The 23,465-nt window shown below is 40.0% G+C and overlaps 1 protein-coding gene across 4 annotated transcripts in view; it reads left to right on the top strand.

Annotated features, from left to right (window-relative positions):
• Window positions 1–23,465, top strand: part of LOC127658463 (collagen alpha-1(XIV) chain-like) — a 176,011-nt gene that overhangs the window by 129,150 nt on the left and 23,396 nt on the right. For all 4 annotated transcript variants that reach the window (XM_052147787.1, XM_052147788.1, XM_052147785.1 and 1 more), the window contains 9 exons: window positions 1,165–1,323; window positions 2,093–2,170; window positions 3,272–3,358; window positions 6,938–6,991; window positions 8,009–8,104; window positions 8,254–8,307; window positions 12,611–12,664; window positions 19,962–20,015; window positions 20,104–20,175. In XM_052147787.1, coding sequence (XP_052003747.1) covers window positions 1,165–1,323; window positions 2,093–2,170; window positions 3,272–3,358; window positions 6,938–6,991; window positions 8,009–8,104; window positions 8,254–8,307; window positions 12,611–12,664; window positions 19,962–20,015; window positions 20,104–20,175 — 708 coding nt within the window. The remainder of the gene's footprint in view (window positions 1–1,164; window positions 1,324–2,092; window positions 2,171–3,271; window positions 3,359–6,937; window positions 6,992–8,008; window positions 8,105–8,253; window positions 8,308–12,610; window positions 12,665–19,961; window positions 20,016–20,103; window positions 20,176–23,465) is intronic.

Below are 23,465 nucleotides of genomic sequence, written 5' to 3'. Positions count from 1 at the left end.
AAGGTGACAAAGGTCATTGTAATTCCTTACAATTGACTTAAATGTGAGACTTCAAAATAATGAGCTTAGTCTGAGTCTGCTATCAGACAGCACACACACACACGCGCACACACACACACTTACAATTACATCCATTGAACTGGAGAATATTTTGTTTTAGACCATAATTCCATAAAGAGGTATCGTGTGCCGTCTCATACTAAAACTCTGACACACAAATATGAAATTTTGCTAACTCAATATTAGCTTGTTTCAGTTTTGGCTTTGTTATTTGGAGACCAAATTTAAATTAGTTTCCCTGTATAACGGTGTGGTGTGGCAGTCTATTTAACAATAGCACACATTGTAAATTGCGAGAGCCTCTAGATGATAGACATGTTGAGGTTTATTCTGGTTTTTTGGAGTGCATTGGTGAACTTAATCTGTTCCATAACATTCACTTTCAATGAAGTCTAAGGAAGTTTGAGACTAAAAGGTTTTACAGAGTTTGAAGTTGTTTTGAATTTGAAATTTAAACAACGTGTTTAACACGGTGATAAATGATTGCTGTCCGTGCTAAACTCACCGCCATGATGCATGTGAGCTCTGGGTTATTGCCTGGGCATAGCTGTGCGGTTGCTAAAGTGTTTTGAGTTTGAGGAATGTTCTTGGTGGTCGAAAGTATCTGTGATATTCTGGTCCCACAGAAATGACTATGGGTCCCTCTTTCAGTGTAAGTTTATAGGATTTTATGAACCTGTTTTATAATCTGCTGGACAAATATCAGAATTCCGATCACTCAGAAAAGTAATAGTACACCTCTCCTGAAGTTATGTGCCAAATGTTAAATTTAGGGTTAGTGATTTGCTCAAATCCCTACCCCAAGCATGAGCAATAGGCATGCTTGCCTTAGAAAGCACCATTAATTAAAGATTGTTTTAATGAATTGTACCGGTCAGATAAATGACATACATTGATTTGATATTGGAAGTAGATAATTACTTTTTTTCCAATTCAAACAATGTACTCTTTATCTTTGCCAAGATTCAAAAGATTCATTATATTCACCATCATATAGTTTATTGGCATAACATACAAATAATTATTGGTGGTCAGTATCAGTCGAACTATCAGTATCAGCATGACTATTTCATGTAACCCTTTTTCATGTACTTTTTCAACTAGCTTCATGTGGCCATCAGCAAAACCACAGCCAAAGTGGTGATCGACTGCAAAACAGTGGGAGAGAAACCCATCAATGCCGCAGGGAACATCACCATTGATGGAGTCGTGGTTCTGGGACGTATGGTCCGCTCTAGTGGAAGGAAGGACAACTCAGCACCGGTAAGACCAGAGAGCCTGTAGCCTCACAACAAAGTGCAGATTTATCCTCAAGGATAACTCTTGCCCACGCCAGAAAGAATCACCCATTTAAGCCTACAACAGGACAAGCTTTTGTCTTAGAGATACAAAGACCCAGTATATTAGGGGAGGAATGCTTCTCAGGAGCAGTCTTAGTTTTGCGACTGATAATTACATAACACAGATGAAGATTTTTAGAAGAATAATTCTGCTCTGTAGGTCCATCCAATGAAAGTGAATGGGAACCAGAACTTTGAAGCTCCAAAATATAAATAAAGGGAGAATAAATGTAATCCATAAGATTCCAGTGGTAAAATCCATAACTTCCATAATCCATAAGCAATTTGATAGGTTTGGGTGAGAAACAGGTAAATATTTATGTCTAAAATAATAATTATGTCTAATTGTGTTGGAGTGCTGCTGATTTTATTTATAATCAAGAGTGCCAGTGGAGTTGATTAGAGTAATTGGTTTTGTGATGATACTGGTGGGGGTTGTAATCTGAGTTTGTGCAGTGCAAAGTTTAGAGTTAAATCATTTAGTCCTAACAAATAATCTGATAAATCTTAAACAACTGCTTATTTAGATTTTGTGCATCAGCAACCAGAATATCCTAAAATTTGTTTAAGCTTACATAAAATTATTGCGATAGCATTTTGATAAGATTCATAATACATTACAAATATTAATGTCCCTAAAAGAGTGCTTACAACTCAACAGTCCTGCATATGCTTTGTGTGTGTATCCACAGTTTCAGCTCCAAATGTTTGACATAGTCTGCAGTACATCATGGGCCAGTCGTGATAAGTGCTGTGAACTCCCAGGATTGGTAAGAGCTGACTAATCAATATTTATTATAATTATGCCAATTACTCTCTGACAAGACATATCACAGTTTAATCAGTTTACAGTAAAGCTGAAGTCAGTAATTATTTTCATGTTAAAATACTTTCTTCTATCCCAGTTTAATGTGTAGAGACAACTGTTAGTAAGCCATCTGTTCGTTCATTGCCCTGAAAAGTGTAAAAGTGTCTCTGGCACTATCAAATCTTTACTCTGTTTGAGTATACCGACCAGCCAGACACAGCAGCAGTGGCTAAACCAGTGACATGAGCTTGGGGCATTCTTTTTGTGGCAGGCAAGGGAGGTGTTCGAGAAAATTGTTTGAAAACAATCATTATTTTTCAATTCCATTTGGTGCTGCTAGTGGCACAGAAGTTACACTTTTCCACATTAATACTACTGACCAGTCACTGGTTAATCTCAGGAAATTCCAGATATTTAACCCCAAACAGCCATGTTACAACATGTCAAATATATAGAAATAATGACCAATCAGAACTCTAGATTATAGCCATGCCCACACACAGTTTTCACCATTGCTGAGAATAGAATTAATTCTAGTGCATGACATGCCTTTCAGCATTTTCACCTTATCTGAGAACCATCATCACAAGCAGCCTTGTAATTGCCTATGTCACTATTTATTATGGTTCTTTGTCATTATCAGTTAGTGCTACCCATGTTGAAGATATCGGTGTGGTCATACATCCACCTGAGATCACAACAATCTCTTTCTCTCTTTTTCAATCTCTGTCGCTCTCTTTGTCTCCAGAGAATGTTCTCTGAGTGATCTCAAACCAGCCATTCTGGCAATTCTAAAGCTCCATAACCGCTCTACAAATAATTCAGTTCTGTAGACTTGTAGCAGACAAATAGACTTGGTTCTCCATGGATAAGAAGAAAAATATCTCCAGATCACTTGCTGTGTTTGTGCGCTTATGAATTAATGACTTGAGGGAATTGAACAGACCCTAATGGTTGACTTGGAGAAATAAAGTTCTGTTTGTCTGGTAGAGAGGAAATAGAGTGGTGTTCAGAGATGTTAAAGGGGTTGTATGACATATTGTTTTGTTTGGGCTTCCCTCAGAGAGAAGAACAGGACTGTCCTGCCATGCCCCATGCCTGCACCTGTGCTCAGGAAAGCAAAGGACCACCCGGACCTTCTGGACCACCAGTAAGACCACTGTATTTTTATATTTTTCAAGAATATAAACAGATATTTAAGATTTAAAAAAGGTAAAATGTAATTATGTAAGAATTGACCACTGAAAACCCCATATCTGTCACATGGCACTAAATTAGCTTCCGTACTTTAGTATAAACTCATATATTTTGTCATATAAACAATCTCAATTACTTAGCTTGGCTGTACAGTACACAGCTAGAATCTATGGCTTTGTTCACACTGCACTTAAATTTGGATTTCAAGTCCAATCTTTTGGACTGACTGTCCACATTGTAATTTTGCACGTGATGAAAATTGATCCCTTTGTTAAGACAGTGTAGTTGATATCCATTGTATCTATATTAGTTGCTATAGTAATGATGCGAGTCTCTGCATGATGCCAAGAGACTTTCTCATAGAACATCTGTCAAAGTGGAGAGAGGACGGAAAATTGCAAATATTTCCTTTGCTCATGTCCATCATGACATCCCGCCATGGTGCTGAACTGCAAAGGCACTTGAGAAAACAATAGCAGGTATTTTTATGTATTTAAACACACTTTGTCCAAAACCGCTGACTCATTCACTCAATCACAATTGAGATTCACACTATATGGTGAATCTCCAATTGGTCACACAAAAAATAAATATTAAGCAAAAATGTGTATATTCGGGCACAGGTCCAGACAATATTGCACGCTTTGTATGATGTTAGACACATGTGTGTCCTGAATGACAGAAATCTTATTAGAATCCGTTCTCAACATTCAGTTTGTAATCAAATTTTGTTAACATCAGATTTCTTTTATGTTTTATCTGTTCAGACTACAAAAACTAAGCAGATTTAAACCAGATACGTCAAAAATGCATTTTTGTTTTTGTTTTGTTTTTAACAGATAGCATTTCATTTTGTTTAAAAAAAATAATAATAATATTAATATTTGAGCAGCAGTTTGTGTGAACTGAAAATAAGCACATAGCCAAACTCTCTCCTTGGAAGCAGATTTAAGTCTTTTTCGTTTGATTGAAAATTCGAACAGTGTGAGGGGACAGTTTTTGACTAATATTTATGTATGATAACTGAGCACTGTGGTTTTGACAATTTTGGAAGCTGGTCTGGTATGAATTGGGTGTACAACACACTCTGCATACTGACTACTTAATGTTGTTGTGATGATGTCGCAACCAGCCTGTTTGAGGGCCCAAAATGTGCTTTGTGCAATTAAAAAAAGCTCTTGAAATAAAGTTTTAATTACATTTATTTTATTAATAAGTATCCAGCATTAGCAATCTCTTTGTGACAGGGTGGAGGGTGGGGCCGGGTCGTGATTCCACACACCCAGCCCCTAATCAGGCTTATCAAGCCTCAGAGAGGATTAAGAGCTGACTGGAATCTGCACTGCGATAGAGAGAGAGAGAGAGAAATTTACGGACAGCTATCCGACACCTTTGTGTGTTTGTCTTTTTGTTTAGTTCTTCATTAAACTATTATTTATATCGTCAAGCCGGTTCTCGCCTCATCCTTTCCCTTTAATCCCTTTACACTCTTGTTATAAGACATTCGGGTTATAAGATGAAGAGTTTCAAAGAGTTTGTTCTCTGTTAGTATGATAACAGTATGTTGAAATGCAAATTAATTATGCACTCTTAAAAGTTCTCAGAACAGACATGGTATAATTTAATATATACAGTATACAGTATATATATTAGTCATATCACACATTGTGTTGTGCTTGAAGAACATTATGACAGTTGCTTTTAACACTGTTCAAACAAGTTGTAGAATCATTGGATGGAAACAAGCACCTAACCAGTGTACTTTCTTAAAGTACACTATATTTGAACTTAATGTATACTTCCTCTAATTGCATTTTTAAAAGCTATTCTACTATTCCACTTCATTTGTAGTGATCAAAGTTTCTCTGTGTGCATTTCAAGAAAGCATGAAATAACTGCAATTACATGGTACTTTTAATTATTACATAGTTCTATCAGGAATACTTGCAGACATGAGTGACATTTAAGATGACATTTATTTGATGAATATAAAACAGAAATGTAATGTCTCTCTTTGGAGTAAGCCCAGTCTGGTGGTCCAAAGAAGTTGTACTCAGAACCGTCATATCCTGCCGTAAATAGCAGGCAGGGGCGAGGAGCCTACCCCCATGCAAGACGGGATGCAACGGGTGGTGGTGGGGTGGTGGAGGTTGCCGTGTTAGCACACTGCAATGACTTACATGTGATTGCCTAGGAGTTACATAGCTAATGGTGCGATGATGTACAGCTGCTAGTCTTCCCTCTAGAACTATGCTGCGCTTACATGAATGTTAATGTATTTGTAGTATACTTATTATGAAATAAATATATTTTAAATACAATTTGGAATATCACTTTTTTTCACTAGGGGATGATAGATAAAATAAAACAGGGAAAGTACATATGAGAATGAGAAAAAGAGTTAGCATCTGATTGCTTAATGCAGCCAATGCTGCAGGTCAAACTCAATATGGCTGGAACAAATAAATGAGCTCATTTGGAAGGCAGCATCATACACACACTGAGGGAAAATGCATTTATGAGACCTCAAAATGGCTATGCTGTATAAACACCAGTCCTTTCAAGAAAGCCATTATGTGGAGATCGATTTATCAAAGCTGATTAGTCCACTGCTGTTCTTTCCTCGTTTATAGATTCTTTCATCCATTCCAGCCCATTTATATGATCAGCCTGCGCTAAAGCTGTGATAGCATGGAAAACAATTGCATTTCAGTTCTGCACACATTATTCCTGCATCTTGATATTAAGATTACTGTCATGTGTTCTAGCAGCTAGGATCAATTGAGAATATCCTTTTAAAGTCATCACATGCGTCTCTCAAATTGATATATGTATGCTTCATTCTTCTTGCCTTCCACTATTAGCAGCAGGTTTTGTTAAGTGTTAGGTGCTCATGAATCAAATTTGCTCAAGACTTCCCACAGCCTTCTGTGATAAGACCTACCTTATTGCTGCCGTAGCCCTTGAGGATGCAATTAAAGTAAACACAGGAGGAGGAAGTGGGGCAAACTGGGTTACATTACCAGTAGTTGCCTGCAGCATTGATGGCAAGGGTTTATGAGGGTCATAGGTAGCCTGGAGTTCAGGTGGGATATGGCTGAATCAATATAAGATTTGGTTGAAGAAGGTCAGGGATAATCCCTCCACTCCTCTTTCCTCAAATATGTACTTATTAATTAACTACCATTCTGAAGAATCCTGAACACATTACAAATCTACACTTACACTATAAAAATATTACAGTACATCTCAAGAAAATGAGACAGAATAAAACCTGGTCAACCAGCATGGTCTTTCTAGTGAACATAGAAGTCTTTCTGCAAGTTAAGCAGCCCATTGTATTAAACCAGCACATGGCATTCAAAATGCAACATATGGTGGTGACCAGCCATGTCTTTTCTGCAAGGTTGATAATCATCCGTAGTGTTTATAGTGGCTTGGCAACATGCACCAGCTTTGGTCATCAGGAGAACTTTGCTTGTCCTGAGTCTCTCAGTTTGTGTTTGTCTAATTGTGTGTGTCTCACTCTCAGGGTGGTCCAGGTATTAGAGGTTCAAGAGGAGATCGAGGGGAGCCAGGCTTGATGGTAAAGTACACCCTGCCTTCAGTCAAATGTGCTTTTACAGTGTCCCATATGCGGGACCACCCGGAGTTTGGCCCCACCAATTTGTATGACTTTTACAAAGAATAGACACTGACAATGACTAAACATTTTTATAAATATACACAATGTATGTGTTGTTTTTGAAGGATGCCAGTGTTTTCACACCCTGAGTAAATATCACCTGTTCAATCTGGCCCTACACGTTAACAGTCTGTCCAGCAGTTTTTCAGTTTTTTTTTTTTTTTTGCATCTGATGTTTGCATCTTTTATTCAGCTGTAGCTAAAGCTGTTGTAAAGTCCCTCCACCATGCACCATGCTCTGGTCCAAATAAAGCCATTCTGGGGCAGATGTAAATTCATTTCATGCTCCAAAGTTTTATTAAAACTGTGCAAATGAGTGCTTCCCTGATTATTGCATTCACTGATGGAGAAGGAGACTGCAGGGCATTCACACTTTGTTTCAGCAGCCCAGCTTGTGGTAGGCCAGAAATGTTATATAATTGTATTGATGAAATTATAGGTAGTTAAACCAAAATATTTTTATGAGGTTACATTTATTTATTTATTTGTGGTCTTTTTTCACTCAAAATGTTTCTTATTGTTCTTTTTCTTTTTTTACACTGTAAAGATGTACATTATTTTACTGTAATGTACATTGTAGGTTTTAAAGTCTGAGTCCTCTTGTGAAAATGCCTCTATTTAGCATTATTCTAGTTTAATGCATTTTTCTTATTACGTATTGTATTATAAGCATATCAATAAAAAGTTGAAAAAGGAACATGAAAATTAGAATTTCTTTGTATTTGGTGTGTCCCCATGCTTTAATGGCAACATACACTCAATCTGGCATCAACTCCACAAGTTTGTGCAAAACCTGATGATAATGATATCCAGCATGATTTGAGAATGTTTGAAAGAGCATATTATGGAAGCATGGAAATTGATTTCTGATTATATTATTAATTTATGATGATGTCCTTATCTAATTCTGTGTTAAAGGGGCGTCAAGGGCTACCTGGTGAGATTGGACCTTCAGGACCACAGGGGCCACCAGGTCCTCAGGGGCCAAATGGACTGTCCATTCAGGGGCCACCGGTAAGCTGCACAGCTCTCCATCTTTTCTAGTCCCAGTTTATTAGGCAAAGTTTTTTTTTTGGTGTAAGAAATATAGTCACATTTTGTTTCTTATTCTTGTTTTTTCCTTTCTCCTTTCCTTTTTTATTTTCCAATTTCTCTCTCCTCAGGGGGCACTAGGAGAGAAAGGAGAGAAGGGTGAAACCGGTCTGCCAGGCCCTCAGGTAAGAAAATATATCGCCCTCCAGTCACATCAGCACTCATACTGACAGCTTCATAACACCCACACAGCCTCTCATTAGATAACCTCGTCCACTCTGTGATAAAGTTATAATTATCACAGTGCCATGGGTGTCTGTGAGTATGTGTTATATTTCTGTATGTTCAATTACGTGTCTGTGTGTGTTGAGTGATAAGCCACGCATGTGTGTTTGTGTAGTTTATCTTGAGTTAAGGAAGGCAGGCCTGAAAGAAACATAGAACATGTGTCTGAAGGGGACATACAAACACAGATAATGTTGGCGGCCTAATGAAATGAACTAGTGCTTTCATGAATTACTCAACCTTCCTGAACTCAGCCTGAAGACTCACTTGTTAGCACAGGAAGGAGAGTCTGATAGGAGGAAGTGTTAGAACTGAGGTAAGTTTCTGTAAAATAAGAACTCATTTATTTGTCATTTGATTTGCCATTTTGTCTACATAACGATTTTTAGGAAAGGTTTCTCATGATAAGAATTAAGGCTGAGTGATATATTAAATATTTACAATACTGTAGATACACAGTGATTTTCCTGGTGATTAAAAAGTAACCTTTTTAAAGGGGTAGCTCACCTACAAATAGTAATTCTCTCATCATTTATTAATCACCCTCATGCCATCTCGAACACATAGGACTGTCTTTCTTCTGCGGAACACTAACGAAGATATTTTGAAGGATGAATTATGTGTTTTTGTCAATACAATACAAGTCAATGGGGTCCAAAAATGTCAAGCTCCAGAAAGGACATTAAAGTAATCCATATGACTTAAGTCTTCTGAAGCGATGTGATAGCTTTGGGTGAGAAACAAAGCAAAAATCGAAATCTTCATAACAAAAATCAACAAAAGTCTACACTTCTCCCAGCTGTCCTATGCATGTTCATAAGAGAAACTTGTTCATGCATTCTTGCACTTACAGCATAAAATACTAAGATATTTAAATGAATGCCCAGCCCAATTCAGAATACAATAAGACAAAGTATTGTATCAGTTTTGAATTGACAACTTAGCTGCAACTATTGGGCAAAACTAAACCGTGTTTAACCTCATGCAACCCTGCATCCTCAAGTGCATACATTATGTTTTGTTTTCACTATATGCTATGCATAATTTAATTTAATTTAAACTGACTGATCTCAGTTCAGAATTCTGGGTTAAACTATGGACACACTGAGCCATAACAACATGGCACCGATCACAGCGGAGTTTGTCTTTGGTAGAAACGCCAACAAAACTACATCTGGTAATCATTTTTTACATTGAAACCTGTTTGAGTCAAAAGATTAGTGTCTAGTTCCCCATCTGTCGCTCACTTCAACATTGTGTGGAATGACACTAGCGGACTTCTTTGAAGTCCTTGGTTACCTCTGAACTTGAGAAAAAGCCATTGAGAAATTGGCAGACAGAATTTGCAGGTCCCTCCCCCAAACATACGGGTATAAAAGGAGGGAATCATGCATCTGTCCATGCCCAGATTGCTGACATGCTTGCCCAGGCCTCCATCAGCCCTCCTGGAACTCTCCATCTTCCCTACATCCTTCACGATTGGTCCAGGCACAGCTCAGAGCCACAGTTCAACATCTTTATCTTGCCTTGACACCGACCCTTCCTACGGTTCACGTTCGACGGCCAGGCGTATCAGTACAAGGTCCACCCCTTCGGCATGTAGGCTTTGGCCCCTCGCGTCTTCACATAGGTTCCATCAGGGAACGGAGTTTACAACAGTAACCTAGACGTTTCATCCGATATGCCATTTTGAAAACTTTGATTTATCGCGAAACGGCACACTGTTAAACACAATGACCGCAGACTTGGACTAAATAGTTATTTTCCTTTGAAATCCTGTATTCAGTGTCCATTATATTGTGAATAAATTGGTACATTTGGAAAATGTTGCTTTCAGAAGCTGTCTAAAGAGTTATAAAAATAAGGTGCATTTCAAACTTTTCGGAGGCCTGTGCAGACAGACAGCACACTGGAAGTTAAGTAATTCACTAAATAGGGAGCAAGGGAGTGAAAAAGCATCCTACAGCTTTCCTATGCTGCTAAATGTTTACACTCCAAACTTTCAGTCAAAAGTTCTGTTTCAGGCTGCAGATGATTCTTGAACCACTTAACATTGTTGGCAGACATGGTACAGTGGTAATCAGTTAATAGATTCAGAATTTAAAATGCTAAATTATATTTTAACATGGTTGGCAGTGATTGGACGAAGCTGACAATTACTTTGAATCAGAAATAATTGTGCTAATTTCTGATTGGTAAAATACATCAGCACGGCTATAACTTTCAGTTATATGACAGTTCAAAGAGAGCACAATGAGATTTTGTTTCCAATCTAGAAAAAACATTGTCAAATCAAATCAAATCATTTTATCTGTATAGTTTTTACATGTGCTTTCCAAATACATATTGTTCCAAAGCAGCTTCACAGAAAATCAGCTGTAATGTTTGTAACATCTCAGAAACATGAATAACCAACACTACTGGAAACATAATAAACAATTTGATAAATTAAATCAGACTTTCTGTAGCTTGGTATTATTTAAAATTTCACAACTTAATCCCCATGTCTCCAAATGAGAACATAATTTTTTGGCATGTTTATTAGGTGCTAGTTACAAATTAAAAAGGGAATTAGAAAATGAACACAGCAGTCACACTCTGGTCTCAGGATGTTATTTTGTTGCTAAATTCATGTTCTGTTAAACTGTTAGATACATTTTTATAGAAATATTCTATATCAACTCACATTGTACATTATGATTAATGATCCAGAGGCCTTTTGACATGAAGATTATGAATTCATTTTAAGATCTTATTTGATGCAGAAACTATTATGCCTAAATTCAAAGACTATGCAACAACTCAATACAGAGATGATGGAATTCGTAGTTTGCCTGAAGCAGATGCTCTTAGACTTGTATGCCTCTGAAATCTATTTCAGAAAGTTGTTAAAGCTCTTTGTGTTTTGTGACAACCAACTGCTGTTTTTTAAAAATGTCACCCTAATGCTTCAGAAACATTCACAGTGACAGTTTCTTTTGTTGAACAATGGCTGTTTGATGTGAAGCCAATGACAACCACTCTACAAAAATCCCCTGGAGTTCTCCAGGTTGACAAAAAAGAACATCCTGTCTTTTTGACCAGCTGTAAGCGGTCAAAGTATAAGAACACAAAATAAAAAACATTCCTCAGCCTTCCTACAGTATATATATCTTAGCTCGAGATGGATAACCCCTCTAAAGAAAGTTGGGCTGATTTGCACTAAGCAACAGATAACTGGGGCTGTCTACAGTGGCGTCGGGCACCTATTTTGTTTATTTGTTTTTGAGGGGGCACCAGCAGCATTCCTAACTCTAGGCAAGATAACACAATAAAATATAACAGATAACTATGCAAGATGATAACAAGATTAAAAAATGTATACTGTATATACATTGTAACAACATTAGTAGTTTATACAATATATGTGAAATCTGAAAGTTAATCATTAACTCCTTTTGTATTCCCCTAGAAAAAAAAAAGTCCTAAGAATTTCGAGTAGATATAGGGCTGATATAGATGTCGATTTAATTTTCAATTTAAAGGAATGTTCTGTGGAAGGTGAGTCTATTGGACTGACTAACTTTATAAGTCCAGATATTTATCCACTAGGCCACAGTACCCTGCTTGTAAAAAAGGCTTAAACTATCTTAGCATGGTTTGCTGGTCTTAGCTGGTCTCCAAACTGGTAATGCTAGTCTGATTGCTGGTTTTAGAGGGGTTTTGGGCACTTGTCAGCTGGTCAGGCTAGAAGACCAGTTAGACCAGCTTGACCAAGCTTGGAGGTCAGCTAGACCAGCTTAAGACCATCTTGACCAGGCTTGGAGGTCAGCTAGACCAGCTAAAGACCATCTTGGCCAGGCTAGGAGACTATTTAGACTAGCTGAAGACCAGTTTTGTTTTTCAGTAGTTACCCCCCTTTTATGTTCTTTTGCTATTGCAAAGTTTAGCAACAAGGTATCATGCCAGATCTGCAGTTCTTCTTTTCAGTTCACAATGACTCAGACCACTCAAACTGTCCTCACTTTCAATTACCTTCTCAGCTCTGAGACTGAGTACATAGATAATGTCAATAATGACCCCATTGAGTATTGAAGATGGTCTAATTATCCTGATGGCGACGTGGAACAACAATGCCTAACATTTATTACTCAGTAGAGGCCACACATTTTGTAAGCAACTATTCATGTAATTAATGTAGTTGTTTTGTTTATTTACTTTCAGGGTGTACCAGGTGCCAGTGGAGGGCCTGGCAGAGAAGGACCTCCAGGACAGAGAGTAAGTGTATTTTGAGACGAATTTCAGACAATATATATATATATATATATATATGTTTTTTTTTCATTTAGATGTGAAAAATTCACTCACTATCATATAAGATACATTTAGGTTACAAATGATTGTCTGTGATATTATTAAAGAGGGCATATTAGAATTACAGAATTTGAACTTAATCTGTGGAGATAAAAGAGAACTATGTAAATGGCTGAAAACTGCAGCCCAGTTCATATGTGGAGTGGTGGTGATGTGGTGGTGTAGTGGTCTAAGCACCATAACTGGTAATCTGGTATTCAGAAGGATGCTGGTTCAAGCCCCACAGTCACCACCATTGTGTCCTTGAGCAAGGCACTTAACTCCAGGTTGTTCCAGGGGGATTGTCCCTGTAATAAGAGCTCTGTAAGTCGCTTTGGATAAAAGCGTCTGCCAAATGCATAAAATATAAGGTTTTACTGAAACCAAGCATTTCTTTCTGAAATCCTGCATTTTCTGATTTCAGAAACATATAATCAAATGAACGACCACAAAATTAAAAGAGGATCGGCCACATTTACCCAAGTAAATACTACCATTCCTAACCTCCAGAAAATGTAACAACAACAGCAAAATGTGGTCTGAAAAAACTTTTGTTGTCCATGGTTGTGTAGCACATGCCGCTTTGCATATCCTTCAGAAGGATTGCATTCTCATTTCATATGTGAATGAAGAGGGATACTGGTCCTGAAAACGAAATTATTACTTAACTAAAATAAATAAATTATAAAATGTCTTAATGTCTTAAATGACAATGTTGGTATGGTAAAGGAGTTCAGAGAATCCCGCGGAGTGAGAATGATGGAATCTTCTTTCAGTCTTTCCACATGGGCAGCTCATGAAACAGAGCTCATGTATTCTTCTGTCAGTAAAATTATCTGATTACATTTAAACAGGCCTGACTTGAACAGCACAACCATCATGGTTACTGTTGTAACCTTCGTTCCCTGATGGAGCGAATGAGATGTTGTGTCGAAAGTAGTGACACAAGGGGTCTTTCTTGAGAGCATCTCATACCTCTGAACTTGAGAAAAGGCCAATGAGAAATTGCGTGCGTCTGTCAGTCAGGTTTTTGCACTGAGGAGCCGAGAATAAGGTACGGCCATTTACAGTGGTAGGTCTAGTGTCATGGCAAAGGGGACACAACGTACAACAGTAACCATGACGTTCCCCTTCTGTCACTCACTCGACGTTGTGTCGAATATAATGACACAAGGGTTCCTACAAGGAACACAAGGGACTGCCCAAGAAGTACCGCAGAAAATACATCACAGGGAGTTGCCTGTTGAGGGAATTAAGCCTGTGGAGCCCTACCACCTTACAGAGCACTTGCGGCTCGTAGTGGGTCTGGTTGCAAATTCCTCCGCTGAATTCGCATGCCAGAAGGCTAGGGAGGAAGAACATCCAGTAAGTGAGAGCTTAGTAGCTAACCTGGGACAGAAAGCACACTGGATCAACTTGGTGAAGGGCACTAGGTGCAAGCGGAACACCCGGTTGGCTGTTCCGTATTACTGAGTTCAACCGGCTCGGACTTGACAAAACTTGGGACGAGACCGACTCAACCCTGAGATTGTAGAATCTAGCAAAGGTATTGGGTGTTGCCCAGCCTGCTGCTTTGCAGATGTCTGCTAGGAGGTGCCGTTGGCCAGTGCCCACTTGGATGCCACACTTCTTGTTGAGTGTGCTCGAACCTGCAAGGGGGTGGGCACGGCCTGGGTCTGGTAGGCCAGAGAGATAGCATCAACGACCCAGTGAGCTAATCTCTGTTTGGAGACACCGTTCCCTTTCCGCCATCCGCCGAAGCAGACAAAGAGCTGCTCAGAACATCTAAAACCCATCTAAAGGTCCAAATAGATATGCAAAGCATGTACCGGACACAGCAACAAAAAGGCTGGGTCTGCCTCCTCCCGGGGCAGCGCTTGCAGGTTCACAACCTGATCCCTGAAGGTGGTCGTGGAACCTAGTATCTGCCGGATCGAACTCCAGGCAAGTGTCGCTGACAGAGAATGCTTGCAGGTCCCCAACCCTCTTGATGGAAGCACTTTCAGGAAGGCCGTCTTCAAGGAGAGGCAAGCGACAAGCGGCTCGAAGGGGTGTTTCTGAAGGCCCGAAAGGACCACTGAGAGATCCCAGAAGGGGAACAGGCTTGGTCTGGGAGGATTCAGCCTCTGGGCACCTCGATTGCTGCTACATACACCTTCAAGGTGGAGGGGGACAGCCTCCCCACCAACCTCTCTTGCAGGAAGGAAAGCACTGACCGAACTGCGCATCTCTGTGGGTCTTCAGACCGGGAAGAACACCAATTTGCGAACAAGTGCCACTTTAGGGCGTAAAGCTGCCTGTTAGAGGGAGCTCTGGCTTGGTTGATCATGTCCACGACTGCAGGTGATAGGTCACTCAGATCTTCCGCGTCCTGTCCAGGGGCCGGACATGGAGGTTCCATAGGTCTGGGCGCAGGATGCCAGAGGGTGCCCCGTCCCTGGGAAAGAAGGTCCTTCCTCAGGGGAATTTGCCAGGAAGGTGCTGTCACGAGGAGCATGAGATCCGAGAACCATGTCCGAGTGGGCCAGTAAGGGGCCACTAAGGTGACTTGTTCCTCATCCTCCCTGATCTTGCACCGCACCAGTGCAAGAAGGCTCACTGGGGGAAATGCGTACTTGCGCAGCCCCCAGGGTCAGCTGTGTGCCAACACATCTGTCCCAAGAGGGACCTCTGTCACCAGAGCAGGCAGTGGGAATTGTCTTGGGAGGCAAAGAGATCTACCTGTGCCATGCTGAACAGGTCCCAAATCAGCTGGACCACCTGGGGGGAGCCTCCACTCTCCGCCGGGTGAAACCTGTTGTGACAGCGTGTCTGCTGTCGTGTTGAGATTGCCGGGGATATGAGAGGCATGCAGTGACTTGAGACGCTGCTGACTCCAAAAGAGGAGATGGCGGGTGAGTTGTGACATATGACGAGAGCGCACGCCACCTTGGTGATTTATGTACGCTACTGCCGCAGTGCTGCCTGAATGGATCAAGATGTGCTTGTCCCGAATCAGTGAGAGATACCTCCGCACGGCAAGGAATACAGCCAGTAATTCTAGGTAGTTGATATGCCAATGCAACCAGGGCCCTTTCCAGGAGCCGGAGGCTCTAGGGGACTCCAGTCGGCAGAAACAGAGGTCTGTCCAAGGGTTGAAGGTCTGACAGCAGGAAGGTGTGATTAATACACTGTATGTGCCGTGGTGCCATGCCCATCTCTGGACTCGAATCTGAAGCCAGTGCTGAAGCGGTCTCATATGCATCAACCCGAGCAGTGCGACCACGGCTGAGGATGCCATATGCCCCAGGGGCCATTGGAACTGTTTTAGAGGAACCCCTCTGAGGCACCTGAGCACCGACTGCGTGCGCTCGTTCATGAGGCATGATGTCATTGAGATTTAGTTTAACTCCATGCCGAGAAAAGAGATGCTCTGAACCGGGGCTAGCTTGCTCTTTTCCCAGTTGATCTGAAGCCCTAGACGGCTGAGGTGCCTGAGCACCTGGTCCCTGTGAGCACATAGGTAACTCCCGTACTCTGCCCGTAAGCCACACATCGAGGTGGAGCGAATACTGCTGAAATGTACCTGGCGAATTGAATTGCGTAGCCGAGTCGGATGGTCCTGGCCAGCTAACGTGACGGGTTAGACAGCGAAAGCCATGCATCCAAACTCTGTACAAGGGGCACTATATGTACGATAATTTTTGACACGGATGGAGCAGGTAATAGCGCGTCAGGAGGCAAAAGCGCATCCCGAGGCTTGGGTGCTGAGAAAAGACTCAAAGCACTTACCTTGATCCACGCACCCGGCAGGGGGCAGCTTAGAGACTGAGGATGAGGTCCTGGATGCAGGGCGGAGGTGGCCTGTCCAGTGGCGCTGTAGGTTTTCGAGGTCAGCAACGACGTCATCCTACAGGCCTTTGAGGGGACTCAAGGTACCTATCGTCAAGCCGTGAAGGCTGTGGGGAGGACAGAGGGTTCCAGTCCAAGCCCACACTCAAGGAGGCCCAGACAAGCATCTCGGCCATCTGCGTGTCGGCATCAGACTGGGCGGGCTGACCCGAAGGTGGCAGCTCAGTCGAGTCCTCTGCATCAAATGCCTGAACACTCTCCGATGCAGCAGCGACATTATCATCCAATTCCGGGGGCTCGAGGGAGAACGCAGGCTGGCTGTGAGGCGAGCCGCACTCACCTCGAGCCCGGACAGAAGCAAATGAGCGTGCCGGGAGCAGGTGGTTTGTGGGGATTTACCCGGCGAAACCGAGCCCGCTGCCATCCCCAAATCGCCTCCATCGCCAGCCGGGTTGTCCTCAATCCCGTGGGAAGAAGGAGCGACGTGGGGGGCGGCTGAAGTGGCATTAACTTTGAGAAATGAAAGCTGTGACTGCAACGCTGCCATGGTCATGTTCTCGCAGTGAGCACATGAACCATCCACAAACACTGCCTCAGTTTGATCGCTACCCAGGCACACGAGGCAGCGTCTATGACCGTCAGTTTTGGAGAGATATCGACCGCATCCAGGAACTACACAGAGGCGGAAAGGCATCATTAAAAAGACGTGTCCTGAAAAGGACGTTAAACACCTGCTGTGCATTGCTCTTTTGTGAGTAAAAATGAAACTCTTTTAGAGAAAACAAACTCTTTTAGGAGGAAAACACTCTTTTAGACAGAAGCACTGTCTAAGCGCCCAGGGGCGTGGACTGCACAGTGTGCAGAGAGGTAGAAAGCCGCTGGTAATGCGCTGTAGATCCAACAGCATTGCTTCGCCAACAGAGGTGAGTGGAACAGTAGTGAACTTCAGCTTGCTGCTGCACAACCGCACAGAAAAAATCTGACTGACATTTCAGATTTATACCCGTATGTCCGGGGGTGGGACATGCAAGTTCTGTCTGCCAATTTCTCATTGGCCTTTTCTCAAGTTCAGAGGTACGCGAGGCTGTCAAAAAAGACCCCTTATTTACCTACATTCGACACAATGTCGAGTGAGTGACAGAAGGGGAACTGAACTAATCAGATCTGTGCCTCTAGACTGTCATAATAACTGCTCAATGTATTTATTTTCTTAATTGATTTTAGGCTTCGTCTGTTAACTGAATTAAGTGAATTGTGAACAGTTGTGAAGCTTCATTTGACATTTTAGAATCACAGTGTGTGATTCTTAGAGATTTGAAGTGATATTAGCATGGGTTTGTACATTCTGTAAGACTTAAAACTTGGAAATATAATTGCTTCCACTCAAGGTGTGTTGTGCCGCATGTATAAACACAGATAAAGAGATGTTTAAACTTGAATATTTTCATTCATAGAAGAGAAAAGCATACCAAGGCTAGATGTCACACTTTTTATTCCAGTGAATATGTCTCAGGCTAGGTCTATTTCTGAAAAGAAATTTCTGTGCAGCTAAATACCTTTATTTTTTTGCTGCCCTTGGCAGCTATTGGACATTTTCACCATAAAAAAATACATACAAATTAAAAACACACATTTTTGTAATTGGGCTTTTGACTGAAATACTTTGAGTTATTTAGATATTGTCCTTGTGACTATTTCATGAGTGACAACTAGCCCTGGTCTCCCCTACTTGTAGCCTTTATAGATAAAACCTCATTGAAGACCGTCAGAAGAAATGAAAAACCCTGCAGGAATCATTCTGCAATGAAAAATATGTATTAGATGGTTATTTGATTGCTGTTCCTAAAGCCATGTGTTCTTTTTAAATGTTAATGTCTTAGTGATTGAGAGAGCAGTTCTCTGTCTCTCTTTAATAATGAGCAGCCTAAATGAAAATATATGAGTAAATCTGTCAGTCTGGGTCAGAAAAGAAAAACAAGGGGCACAGTTGAAGGTGATCAAACTCCAAAGCAGCTCTTACTGAGGAGATTTAAAGCAGGGTGAGGTATAAATCTGTTGCTGTTCAATATAAAGTAATGTAAAGTAATGTTCAAAGTTGGCTTTGAAGTTATAATAATCTAAATAAAAGTTAAATGGTAAACAAATATTAAAAAACAATATTATTACCATTCCAAGGTCAACAAAGGATGTCTTATGTGTACATAACACACACTGAAGTGCTGAAGAAATTATTTATTGCTTCTGAGAATTGCACCAACAAAAACAGACTTCCAAGAGACACTGGGACAATGGGAAGAAGCATTTAGAATCATCCAGGTTGCAAGAGATGTAATTTCAGTATAACCACCAAATTCAAAGTGGAATTGTCCATGTTCTTTCATGTTTCTGATGCAGTGTGAATAATGGCATATTTGTTTTCTCACATTGTACATGACTTGAACACTCAACAAGTGAGCACAAAGAAAATAGGTGTTTATAGCATGGGTCTTCAACCTTTTTCAGTCCAAAAACGTGTATTCTGGTGGTTTATGTTCGTAACGTGTGGTACTTCATAGGTATGTTCTACTTGAGCCATTTTATATGTTAACAGTGTTTGCCATAAACTTTCACTGGCCTCTTTCCCAAGAAAGCCTGATATTTAGGCCAATGATGCATGGTTCCATGGAAGAACACTTAAGCTAAAAGGAAGCAGCCAGAGCTGTTTTATATAATAATGTATTATATTTTACATTTAAAGTAGTTTTTTATTCTTTATACCCTACTAAGGGACATTTAATGCATCAGAGAATTCCATACTAAATGGTAGTCCAATTGCCTTTCAAGGAGAGCTCGTTCTAACACATGACAGTCAAGTTGAAACACATATCCACCTGTTCTGTTGTTACTTTCCTCCATAAGGACCAAAGGGACTTTAAGTGTGTGTGGATCTGGCATTTTGCATTTAGATTGATGGCTGTTGAACTGTTCCAAAAGGAGGTCTTGTTGCCAGTGCCGTGAGGTCGGCCAGTGAAGTACACATGCATGAGTGTTTGTTGACGTAATACTGCAGTACAAGTAATCTTCTCACAAACTTGCTCCAAAAGTACCATTTGAATGGTACAGGTATCTGCCATAGCACAACTTCCATGGCACTCTATGATCCGTGCACCCACTGTCTTCTATGGACATATTCATGTAGAAAGAAGCAGATTGTATTACTTGAATGAACAGCGCAATAGTTTTGTGTTATCTGTTATAGTTGTATTCATTAAAATATTGAAATGCAGATCAATTTATAATAATTATAAAATTTGTCATTGCTGCATTTCTTATGAAATTTTAAGAGAAGCTGTGCTTGTCATGTAGTCTTAAAGAAATCGCCACTGGTGTGATAATCCGATTTTTTTTTTAGGGGCTGCCTGGTAAAGATGGACCCCAGGGACGAGTAGGTCCTCCAGGACCCATGGTAAGTAACATGATAACATCAGCCTTTTTTAACACTCTTACTTGTTCCTTGACCATGACTTTTTTGTCCTTTCAATATGCCATTGTAGGGAAGCCCTGGGGCACCTGGGGCCCCAGGATCAAGTGGACCACCAGGACCAATGGGTGATCAGGGACTGCCCGTGAGTATTGGATAACAGTCATACTGAACAGGTTGAATTCAAAACACTGTAGGCTGCTGGTCATGTCATCAGTCATTAATGTGAGATCAGGTTTCTTTAGCTTAATAATATTTGTTAAAGGGCTAGTTCACCCAAACATGAAGATTCTGTCATCATTTTCACACCCTCATATTGTTCCAAACCCATATGCCTTTTTTGGGGGGTGGGGGTGCAAAGGAGATGTTAGGACTTCATTCGTGAGGTCTATCCATTAACAGAAGAAAGAAAGTCATATGGGTTTGGAATGACATTTTTCAATTTTTTGCAAACAAAACATTTTGGTCTGTGTCAATCGGATACGTTCTTAATTCTAGTCAATAAAACATAGAGTACATACTGTATAGAGCCACAGCACTTGGAGCCATCATGTAATCTCTCTCTCTAAAGTGTGTTGTTCTCTTTCTCTGATGTGTAAAATCACTTAATCTCATACACTGTATGACCATATTTTTGGCATATTCACATTTCCATGTGATGGGAGTCTATTTACTCCAAAGCCTACAGTGACACTTGGGTTACATCACATTTTTACCCAGATGTTATTATATCAGAATTGTTTAGCTGCCACAACACTGTGGCCATGAGTCCCTTTCTGTTTTCCAATGTATTAGCTCAATGACACATCCGTTTTATGCGTTTGGCTTGTGTGTTTCATCTATGATCTTTCTAGTCCTAAACTGACCCCTCTCATAGGTACAAACAAAGGTAAATTCTGGAGGAAAAAAAAAGTATAATAATCATTTACTCACCCTTATGATGGTCCAAAACTGCATGAGTCTGTTCTACTTCGGGCACTTTTAGCACTGTGGACTTTTAAAAGTAATGTCTCGTTACATTTTAGTAATGTCTCGTTACATTTTTTTTTCAAACTCTCACTAATATTGTTTTATAATTTTCTAGTAACAATGTTCCACGGTGTTTGTACAGTATATGCATCACAGGAAATTTTTCTTTTTTTTTCTCTTTTTTTTTATTCCCTCCACAGTTTCATCTCAAATTCCACCACATCTCAAATTCTGTATTTTGTTTAATAGAAAGGCGACTCCTTTGTCTTGTTATGGCTAATTTCATTGCTACCATTTTCTGTATTCTAAATACACACAATTAAATATATCCTTTTTTTTATTATGTTTTTTTTTGTTGCACACTTTGGCATAGTAGTTTGATTGATTGGAAATTACACCCAATAAAAATATTCTGCGATAAGTGATATTTACCTTTTTATTTGTTTTATTCAAACATCAATTATCTCAAATTTAATCTCAAACCTGCCTTTCACTGACACTTTTGTCAACTTGGTTAACAAGTGCACTAACTTTTGAAGAAAAAAAACTTCAGTTGCAAAATTGTTTGGTGTATTGGAAATGAAATCACAACTGTGGGGCAGTTGTAAGAAAAGAAAAAGATTGAAATAATTTCCACTCAATTAATATTGAAATTGTTTTTGTTCACTCATTGTTTAGATTATCATATTTTTATAATAATTTTTATTCAATTATTATAGTCCAATCAATATAGTTCAATATTTAATTGTCTGGGCAAATCTGGTTAAAACAATCAAATCTGTACATAAAAGGCATTTGAAAAATACAAAATGTAAATGACGAAGGCATGGTAAAAGGTTTTGGTTTGGAACTACATAGAGGGTAAATATATAATGACAAAATTTTAATTTATGAGTGATGTATCCCTTTCTTGTCTTTGTGTTTCATATGTGTCATGTTCTTTGCAGATCTGTGACTCATGCTAACAGAATTCTGCATGTTTGTCCATTTTCCTCTATGGTGTCAGATTAATATCACCAGAACTTGAATTTGAAAAGCCTCAGAATTCATGCTTTTTTGTGATTAATATTTTTTTATTGATTAATATATTAAACAAATCAAAGCAAAACATATACAAACAGAATCAATACTTAACACCCACTATTACCTACCCCCACCCCCCCAAATCCCCCCTCCCAATCCCCAACCCCACCCACAAGAACACCCCAGTGGTCCCACGTGATTATAGACACACCAAAACAAATATATATATACCCCTCCCATTTTTACCATATCCCTGCCTTCTTCATGCTCAGGAATTCCAACAATTCGGACGTTATTTTGCCGGCTCCGATTCTCAAGGTCTTCCAGTTTTTCCAAAATGTATTCCACATCTATCTTGGTCGCTAGCAGATTAGCAGCTAATTCCCTCTCGGATGACTCCAGATAATCGATCCATCTCTCGACCTCCGACAGTCTTGTAACAACACAGAGAATTTTATTTCCATTGCCGTAATCGATCCTCCAAGTCAGCAACAACCTTCGTCAGCATCACAGACATGCTCACCAATTGACGCTGGATTTCTTCCACTGCACCATCCAAACCGATTCCCTAGTCTGCGGGCCTTTCAGAGGTTTCAGCTTGAGCACGTAAGTGTCTTTTTAATATCTGCAGAGCCCGAGGATTTTGAATTCTTTGCCATGTTGACTTCAAAGAACAGATATGTAGCAGGGTGTATTGAATCTCACTGGATTATAACATAAAAATACATTCTGATATTAACGAAAAACTTTGCTGTTAATTTTAAATATTTTAAAATATTTTGTGTGAATTTACCTTGTAGAAATTTAAGTTGTGAAATTCATCTTTTAAATGAGACCTATTATGCTCCTTTTTACAAGATGAAGTATGAGTCTCAGGTGTCCCCAGAATCTGTCTGTGAAATTTCAGCTCAAAATACCACATGGATAATTTATTATACCATGTTGCAAATACCTCTTTTTGGGTGGAATCAAAAACACGCTGTTTTCGTGTGAGTCTCTTTAAATGCAAATAAGTTGCTGCTCCCCACCCCCGACATAGCTCTGGTCCCCGTGAATACAATCAGAGACAATGGTAACTTTAGCTGCATTAGCCGTGGAATCAGCTAACAAGCACATTCGGAAAGGCGATTTGCAATCATTCACAAAATATAAAGTGCGATACTTACATCTTCAGGATATAATGCTGGAGCACAAACAATTGGTACTGATCCATGCTTGAGAATCAAATTTTTTGAAAATCCTGCTTTATTTTGACACTCATTCACAAAGCAGTCTGGTGTAAAATGATTTGCACAAACATACACACATTTTTTTGTACAAATGATTAATTTGATAACCTGATAACTACTGGTGAAGCTTGACCATGTGTCTCGTAGACCAGGGCAATAGCATCCCTCACCCAATGTGACATAGTTTGCTTGGTGGCGGCCGCCCCTTTGTTGC

This window comes from Xyrauchen texanus, chromosome 17 (assembly GCF_025860055.1).
Source record: "Xyrauchen texanus isolate HMW12.3.18 chromosome 17, RBS_HiC_50CHRs, whole genome shotgun sequence".
NCBI lineage: Eukaryota > Metazoa > Chordata > Actinopteri > Cypriniformes > Catostomidae > Xyrauchen > Xyrauchen texanus.
Note: the sequence above shows the minus strand (reverse complement) of the source record. Positions and strands in the feature narration are given on the sequence as shown.